Below are 9554 nucleotides of genomic sequence, written 5' to 3' on the forward strand. Positions count from 1 at the left end.
TGAATGTCAAGCATCACATCTGGCAGAAAACCAGGCACCACTCATCACCTGGCTAATACAATCCCTACAGTGAAGCATGGTGGTGGCAGCATCATGCTGTGGGGATGTTTTTCAGCGGCAGGGACTGTGAGACCAGGAGTGGCTTTGGGACAAGTCTCTGAATGTTCTTGAGTGGCCCAGCTGGAGCCCGGACTTGAACCCGATCGAACATCTCTGGAGAGACCTGAAAATAGCTGTGCAGCGACGCTCCCCATCCAACCTGACAGAGCTTGAGAGGATCTGCAGAGAGGAATGGGACAAACTCCCCAAATACAGGTGTGCCAAGCTTGTAGCGTTACGCCCAATAAGACTTGAGGCTGTAATAGCGGCCAAAGGTGCTTCAACAAAGTACTGAATAAAGGGTCTGAATACTTGTGTAAATGTGATATTTCAGTTATTTTTTTTACTTCTATAAACCTGTTTTTGCTTTGTCATTTGGGGATATTGTGTGTAGATTGATGAGGAAAAAAACAATTTAATCAATTTTAGAATAAGGCTATAACGTAACAAAATAAGGAAAAGGTCAAGGGGTCTGAATACTTTCCGAATGCACTGTAAATTCGCATTAGCCTGATCTGTAAAGCAATATAGGTCAACAGGTGCATAGGCAAGAGCCCAACTCATATATATCACAATGTACCCTACAACCAACCTAAAATAACCTTGTCACATACTGGGTCCATGTTTAGTAAACAACATAGAACATCACTAAGTATCTCAACCTTTGTCAGGCACATGATGTACAGACTCCTTGAGCACTCTGAAAATCAGAAAGATATAGTTGAGGCATCAAAGTTATCTTGAGTTATTTTCTCAGGACGATCCTCATCATCATTTTGGGAGGATTTTCAACAATATTTACTTTTGAATGACCATTAGGTAGCTAGTGAATGACAGTGAATAGTGAATGACTAAGAAATATACAAACTACTAACATACAATATTATACCATCTCTGTAACTGTATTATTCATCCTTTGTGTCAAACAACCTAATGAAAAAACATGCCAACTTGAAAATGGTTGATGATCATAGCAAATGATTTATTCATGGGTGACTTGCAAACAACACATTTAAATGTACTGGGACCTATTCAATAGCCTCGTCTCAGATAAGGATGCCATCTAGTGGTAGCTTTATGTTGTTACGCCTGAAGATTTCAAATGGAAAGAATGTCTGTATGGCATAAAGAGATGAGGCTAGAAGGGCATTTATATAGTGTACATTTCCTTCATGTGTTCCAGCAAAAGGAGTGCAAGCTCTATTACTAAGTTTCAGTCAGTGGTGGAACTCAGTGCCCAAGTGCACCTGGTATAAAGAGGAAATATAGTTTATATTGACTGTGAAGAGGTGCCACACCTGAGGTGCTGTCGCCTCTGTTTACGGGTTTGTTTTTAAAATTGTCGTTTTTAACCTCCCTGGTCAAGGTTATTTCTTCACACAGCGTCCTGTAGTACAGTCTTCCCGTCCGGTCCATTTCAGGCGGTTTTTAGCAAAGATTGCATAGGCTTTGTCCATGACTGGTCTAACGAGAGGCCATGTCATGAAGCGGCCCAGCCAGCCTAAACCAACTGCACTGTACATGACTGTAAAGGCTGGAACTCCACGGTGAACCTGGAGGGAGGTGAGAGGAAGTGGCAGAGTTATTGAAAGAAGAGATACATACTGTGGGTGTTACTAACTAAACTGAACAAAACTATGAACGCAACATATAAAGAGTTGGTCCCATGTTTCATGAGCAGAAATAAAAGATCCCAGACATTCTCCATATGCACAAAAAGCTTGTTGCTCTAAAATTTTGTGCACAAATTTGTTTACACCCCTGTTAATAAGCATTTCTCCTTTGCCAAGATAATCCATCCACCTAACAGGTGTGGCATATCAAGAAGCTGATTAAACAGCATGATCATTACACAAGTGCTCCTTGTGCTGGGGACAATAAAAGGCCACTAATGTGCAGGTTTGTCACACAACATCACAGATGTCTCAAGTTGAGGGAGCGTGCAATTGGCATGCTGACTGCAGGATTGTCCACCAGAGCTGTTGCCACAGAATTTAATTTAATTTAATTTCTCTACCACAGGTATTTCAAAACCGTCAAGGGTACGCAAAATTAAAATGTGATTCACATAAAATATATATTTACATTTTTTTTACATTTTCAAACAGTCCATTTATATTTTCCAACGGGGCTATACATTTGGGTGAGTTTTCCCCCCTTCGCCTGAGTAGCTTCGTTTCAATGCCAAAAATAAAATGAAACCATCTAGTGTTCAGCGAAATAACAACACAATGTCAAATACAAGTAGCCTAGTCAAATAATTACTCCACAAACTCCACAAACGGTCCGTATGTAGCCAAACATAGCTGCTGCTCATGTTGGTATCTGTACTGATGGAGCAAAAGCCATGACAGGAAGACATAGTGGAGTGGTAATGCGCGTGCAAGCAGTTGCTCCCGACGCCACTTGGGTACACTGCAGCATCCACCGAGAGGCTCTTGCTGCCAAGGAATGCCTGACAGCTTGAAAGACGTTTTGGACGCTACAGTGAAAATGGTTAACTTTGTTAAAGCAAGGCCCCTGAACTCTCGTGTATTTTCTGCATTATGCAATGATATGGGCAGCGACCATGTAACGCTTTTACCACTTACATAAGTTATTAAGGGGCAAAGTATTGACACATTTTTTTTAATTGAGAGAAGAGCTTAAAGTTCTCTTTACTGACCATAATTTTAACTTGTCTGACCGCATGATGACGAGAGACTGGCCTATCTTGGTGATGTTTTTTCTCGCCTGAATGATCTGAATCTAGGATTACAGGATTTTCAGCAAATATATTCAAAGTGCGGGACAAAATTGAGGCTATGATTAAGAAGTTGGAGCTTTTCTGTCTGCTTTAACAAGGACAATACACAGGTCTTTCCATCATAGTACGATTTTTTGTGCGCAAATTAACTCAAGTTTACTGACAATGTCAAATGTGATATATAGCGAAACACCTAAGTGAGTTGGGTGTGCAATTACACAGGTACTTTCCCGAAACGGATAACACAAACAACTGGATTCGTTATCCCTTTTCATGCCCTGCCTCCAGTCCACTTCCCGATATCTGAACAAGAGAGCCTCATAGAAATTGAACACATGCGGCTATTCTGTGTTGAGCGGTTAACAAAGAAACAGGTCCTCCTATATGCTTAATTTAGAGTTACTTATGCAACTTTAGTTGTGATACAAATGTTGGGCTATATGTTTTGATTTTTAATACATTCTAAGGCTGCATGATACGACTAATGATGATTTGAAAAAAGCTGCATGAAAAGCACGAGCTCTGCTTAGTTTTTTTTTGCACAGGTTGCACACACTTAATTAGTCTCTCATTCACAATTAAACAAGCACTTTAATTTCTCGGATGCATCCCCTTAGTGTGACCGTAACGCACCCTAAAATAATCCATGCCTTTGCGGCCAGTGTCCGTTGTGCCCTTGGGATGAATATCCCCCATAGTATCCCCCATAAATACAAAAGTTGGCCTATTTCATTCTGTGCAAGAAATAAATATTCCAAGAATAGTCTGGGACAGTTGTGGGATGAGATAAAATAAAAAATTAATACAACCACTAGAATCAAAAAACGTTTTAAAAGCAATGAGCAATGATCCAGTCTGTATCACATCCGGCCGTGATTGGGAGTCCCATAGGGCGACACACAATTGGCCCAGCAGTGTGCCACAGCAGAGTGCCCCATGGTGATGGTGGGGTTCTGATATGAGCAGGTATAAGCTAAGTACAACGAGCACAATCGCATTTTATCGATGGCAATTTGAATTCAGTGAGCTTCCGTGACAAGATCCTGAGGCCCATTGTTGTGCCATTCATCCACTGTAATCACCTCATGTTTCAGCATGATAATGCACGACCCCGTGTCACAAGGATCTGTACTGTTCTTCCATGGCCTGCATACTCACCAGACATGTCACCTATTGAGCATGTTTGAGATGCTCTGGATCAACGTGTTTGACAGTGTGTTCCAGTTCCCGCCAATATCCAGCAACTTTGCACAGCTATTGAAGAGGAGTGGAACAACATTCCACAGGCCACAATCAACAGCCTGATCAACTCTATGTGAAGGAGATGTGTTGTGCTGCATGAGACAAATGGTGGTCACACCAGATACTGCCTGGTTTTCTGATCAACGCCCCTACCTTTTTTGTTGTTGTTGAGGTATCTTTCATTTAGATTTTTGTTCAGCAAACAAAAGACCGACAACATAGCCGTTCTTGTCGTTCCAACTCAAGCTTGTTTACCTTGTTATTCTCATCAATCACGTGCATCTCGTCCATGGCCATCTCATAGCTGATTCCCCCATACTTCTCTTCATTGAAGCATTGCAGGGAGATGTCCACAAAGTCTACTTTCCCTGGTCGGTTTCTCTGCAGAAACTGCAGGAATTGGATCTCTTTAACACATATGGGGCATTCTCCATCATATAGCACCTGTGATTGAGTGGAACGGAGAAAAAACAGTTTATGTATTTCATTGACAGTTGATCTCCAGCTACCTATTAGCTCAAAATGTTCCTACAGTCTTGTTGGCTGTCTTATTGTAGCATATGCATTGAATATATTGTTGACATTAATCTTGTTTTGGAGCCCAGGATATGCAACATGAGTTATCTTACCCTGACAGCAGCAGGGTCCGTTGAATAGGTCCGATGGCTGCAGAGAGGTCGTGTCAAACCAATCACAGACCTTGAACTCACACTACTGGTTATTCTAGCCAACAATGTTCTCACAGTAGACAGCATTCTGTGGCAGCCACCGCACTAACTGAAGCAACAGTCTGGACCCCAGGAATATAAAATCAGGAAATATAAAGTATTAATGATAGCTGTGATTATTGCTTGTGCTTAATTAAATTAAAACCATACTTTTCAACTTTGTTTCCAAACATAGTGAGTTTGTAGAACAAATACATTGACCAAAACCTATCCCTAAATGTACAAAAACAAATATTTTGAATTACTGGATTACTAGGTGAAGTGGCTAAGTGAAAAAAAGTGGTTTAGCTAGCTAACGTTATTTGCTTTTGCTAGATAGATACCGTAGCTAGCTACAGTATGTCACTTAACAACAAACTGTAGATAATTAATTAGACTGGCTACCAGATTAGCTAGTCATTCTAGCAAAGTCAATAGACAATAAACCTTAACTATACAAAGTATGCGATCAGGTCTTACCAAACAGCAGAGGATGGTCCAATTCAGGCAAGCTGTGATTCTCAATGACACTGGCAGACACTAAAATCCAAACGTTACACAACTGCATTGTAGCTAGTTCAAAATGCTAGCATTGTTGATAGTTTAGCTAATGGTACTTCGTTTCAGCATTGCTGTAGGGAAGCTAACGTTTTTCATGGTAGGTAAGAGTAGGCTCATGTAATTGTTTCCTAGCTAATTAAGATAAAATAACAACGATGGAAGTTTATTTGGACAGCTGCTGGCTAACGACTAGCTAACAACAACATTTTAGCATGTTTGATAACAAACGTGGTCGCAGGTCATTCTGGGATTTGAAGTCCGTTTTGGGACCTGTAGTCCCGATGTTGGCCAATGACGTGACTTGAGTGAACGCCAACAATTATTGTCTACTATAGTCATTGGCCTCACCTCAGCTAACGGAATGTCTGATACCCGAGCAATGTACACAGAAAACGGTGATACCAAAGAGTAACTATACTCTGGTGATACACCCCCTGAAACGTCTGCCGGCTAGTTGTGTTATTCAACAAACCTGCTTTTTTCGGCATCGAGCCAATCTGCTGGTAGCTACAGTCTAAATGGGATATTGAAAGGGAACATTTTTTACATTATGGGGAAATTATCTAACCAAATGTGTGACAGTTCACTTGACACAAGACTGAAATCAAACATTACACTATTGATTAAATGTGCATTTTACATTTACTGCAACTTTCACAGCATTTGTCAATAACCAAGTCTAGGTTGTACAATCAGTAACATAATAAGAATATTCATTGACATTTTGGGATAGGTGCAACATGAGAAAAACGATAACAAGGGTTTGAGTGAGAGGTCTGTTGTCTCCAAGTGGCCACACACATCTCAAAACTGTGCACAGTTCCTAAGTAATTTCCATGCACTTTTTTGACAAGGAAAAAGGCTTCAACAATCAGGTGTTTTTTTACAGTTCACCTAGCTTTGCGGTTGAGGAACTGAAGCAAGCACACTTGTAGTTTTTTGTTTGGAACACAGCCTAACTGGTGGGTCTAATCCTGAATGCTGACTGGTTAAAACCGCATTCAAGTCAGTGTCTATTCCACAAGTACCACTGGCTAAATCTATGACATTAAAATGCCTATTTACACTGTTCCATCTGACTTCGCAATCCACTGACTCATTAGCCCAGCCAGGCAATTTATAAACTTGATCTCCACTATAAAAAGCATCTAGACATTATCTCACATTTCTTTTAGACCAACATTTCGTTTTCAACAGCGGAGATTTGTATAAACCTTGATGTCTGTCTCGCCGACATTTGTAACATTGTTTCAATATTCAAATTTGATCTCCAGCTGTCCCATAGTAATGAACGTGTCGGGACGAGACAGACAGGCAGGCAGCGTTTCTCAGCCAGTCGAAAGGGATATATACAAAGAAATAACGAAACAAAGTGCAACTAGTTTGCAGTCTTTCCAGCTTCAATTTGAAGTGATTGTGTTAGCTGTGTTGTTGGCTAGTTCCTCTGAACAACAGTGTCTTGACGAGGGAGCACATTTTCTATGCCAGGCGAAGTCGCGCATTAGCTCATTAGCTCATTGTTATGGATGCATCTAAATAAATGTAACTAGAAAACAGCTTAAACAAATGCAAATGCAGCTACTTTGCTGTTATTCTGGCGTGGTTATTCTAGCAAGCAAGGGATAAGAACGTTGCCAGGCCAGTATGGCAATGGAACATTTAGAACAAAGGACTGGGCCGCGTCCATAGATACAGAACAAAAAGACTTAGCAACTGGGTCGCCTCTCTGGCAACCGAACTGATAGAACAAACAACCAGACAGCTTGGGTAGCAACCCTAGACTTGTGGAAGGATGAAATAGTATGAATAAATTCATCAACATAACATTAATGAAAATATTTCAATCATTATTTGAATATGTTGGTAACTTGTTGTATAAAAGTGATAATTCACCCGTAGCCGGTGTGTGCAGGATATATTGTATATCCTCGAAACACCGGCTTCTCTGGCATTATCACTTAATTAAGTCATCCAAAAACATTCCATTATAAATCACAATCTGGGACAGGTGGGTATCATTTGAAAGCTTATACTATTGCCAACATGGCTATCTAAATGATAAAATATGATCTTACACTTCAGAAAAACAGATTGTAATTTTGTTGTCCATATAATTTAATCATGAGTGCATTCGATTGCGTGTTTGTCAGCTACTAATGTTCCTCACTATAGGACAAACAGGCTCATTCGGTTCAGGACAACCCAAGGTATAACGCATGTCATCCTTCTAACTGTGTATCAAACATAGTGATCATGAACGTTGATACTGTAAATTACCTGAGTTTTCAAATATGGAAATGTGAAGTGCACATTTGGACTCAGGTGTGTGGTTTGCTTGTATGACATCAAAGAGGTATTTATTATAATCCTCAACATCTCATTAACGTCTCATCAGAACAATGTCTAGACTCCTCCCGATTTACAGCTTTCCCTCATTCAGACAACAAACACTCAAAAGTAGGGTCATTACTAGTTACCACAGCCAGAATAATTCTTCTTAACATCTGATTTTAAGCCTAACCACACTGCTAACCTTAAATATGAATTTTTACCAAATCGCCAATTTTGACATTGTGGCTGTGGTAACTAGTGACTATGGAGGACCAAACCTGCCATAATTAGAAATAAATGAATAAATAAATGCACACATAAATATACATACAGTACAATAATAAATAAATTCACATGTAATTAGATAAATAAATACATTGACCAAAAATATAAACGCAACATGTAAAGTGTTGGTCCCATGTTTCATGAGCTGATATAAAAGATACTCAAAATTTTCCATACACACAAAAAGCTTATTTCTCAAATTTTGTGCACAAATTTGTTTACATCCCTGTTATTGAGCATTTCTCCTTTGCCAACATAATTCATCCACCTGACAGGTGAGACATATCAAGAAGCTGATTAAACCACATGATCATTACATAGGTGCACCTTGTACCGGGGACAATAAAAGGACACACACCACAATACCACAGATTTCTCAAGTTGAGGGAGCATGCAATTGGCATGCTGACTGCAGGAATGTCCACCAGAGCTGTTGCTAGAGAATTGCATGTTCATTTCTCTACCATAAGCATACTCAAATGTTGTTTTAGAGAATTTGGCAGTATGTCCATCTGGCCACACAATTGCAGACCACACCAGCCCAGTACCTCCATATCTGGCTTCTTCGCCTGTGGGATCATCTGAGACCAGCCACCTGGACAGCTGGTGAAACTGTGGGTTTACACAACTGAAGAATTTCTGCACAAACTGTCATAAACAATCTCAGCGAAGCTCATTTGCGTGCTCGTCATTTTCACCAGGGTCTTCACCTGACTGCAGTTTGGTGTGGTAACTGAGCAAATGCTCACCTTTGATGGCCACTGGCACGTTGGAGAAGTGTACTCTTCACGGATTAATTTAGGTTTCAACTGTAGCGTGGAGATAGCAGACAATGTGTATGGCGCCGTGTGGGGGAGCGGTTTGCTGATGTCAACATTGTGAACAGTGTGCCCCATGGTGGGGGTGGGGGTGGGGTTGTGGTAAAGGCAGGCATAAGCCACGAACAATTTTATGGATTTTATGGATAGCAATTTGATTGCCCAGAGATACCGTGAAAGATCCTAAGGCCCATTACCGTGCCATTCATCCACTGGCATCACTTCATGTTTCAAGATGATAATGCACAGCCCCATGTCACAAGGATCTGTACACAATTCCTGGAAGCTGAACATGTCCCAGTTCTTCCACAGTCTGCCTACTCACCAGACACGTCACCCTTTGAGTATGTTTGGGATGCTCTGGATTGTTATCTTCTTATGGCTGGGGGGCAGTATTGAGTAGCTTACATGAATAAGGTGCCCAGAGTAAACTGTCTGCTACTCAGGCCCAGAAGCTAAGATATGAATATTATTAGTAGATTTGGATAGAAAATACTGTGACGTTTCTAAAACTGTCTGTGAGTATAACATAACTCATATGGCAAGCAAAAACCTGAGAAAAAATCCAACCAGGAAGTGGGAAATCTGAGGTTTGTAGGTTTTGTAGGCCTATCCAAGACACGGTGTAAATTTGGTCCGATTGCACTTCCTAAGGCTTCCACTAGATGTCAACAGTCTTTAGAACCTTGTTTCAGGCTTCTACTGGGAAGGGGGAGCAAATAAGAGCTCTTTGAACCAGGTGTCTGGCAGAATGCCATGAGCTAA

At 40.7% G+C, this 9554-nt stretch overlaps 1 protein-coding gene across 1 annotated transcript; it reads right to left on the reverse strand.

The window, feature by feature from the left end:
- Positions 1-1060: 1060 nt before the first annotated feature.
- Positions 1061-5601, reverse strand: LOC139367661 (uncharacterized). Its single transcript, XM_071105936.1, has 4 exons — positions 5275-5601; positions 4717-4877; positions 4343-4531; positions 1061-1652 (listed from the first exon to the last, which is right to left on the reverse strand). The coding sequence occupies exons 2-4, from the start codon at positions 4840-4842 to the stop codon at positions 1467-1469; spliced, it is 501 nt and encodes a 166-aa protein (XP_070962037.1). The 5' UTR covers positions 4843-4877; positions 5275-5601; the 3' UTR covers positions 1061-1466.
- Between the last annotated feature and the right edge of the window lie 3953 nt (positions 5602-9554).

The sequence above is a fragment of the Oncorhynchus clarkii genome, chromosome 16 (genome assembly GCF_045791955.1).
Source record: "Oncorhynchus clarkii lewisi isolate Uvic-CL-2024 chromosome 16, UVic_Ocla_1.0, whole genome shotgun sequence".
Classification (NCBI taxonomy): domain Eukaryota; kingdom Metazoa; phylum Chordata; class Actinopteri; order Salmoniformes; family Salmonidae; genus Oncorhynchus; species Oncorhynchus clarkii.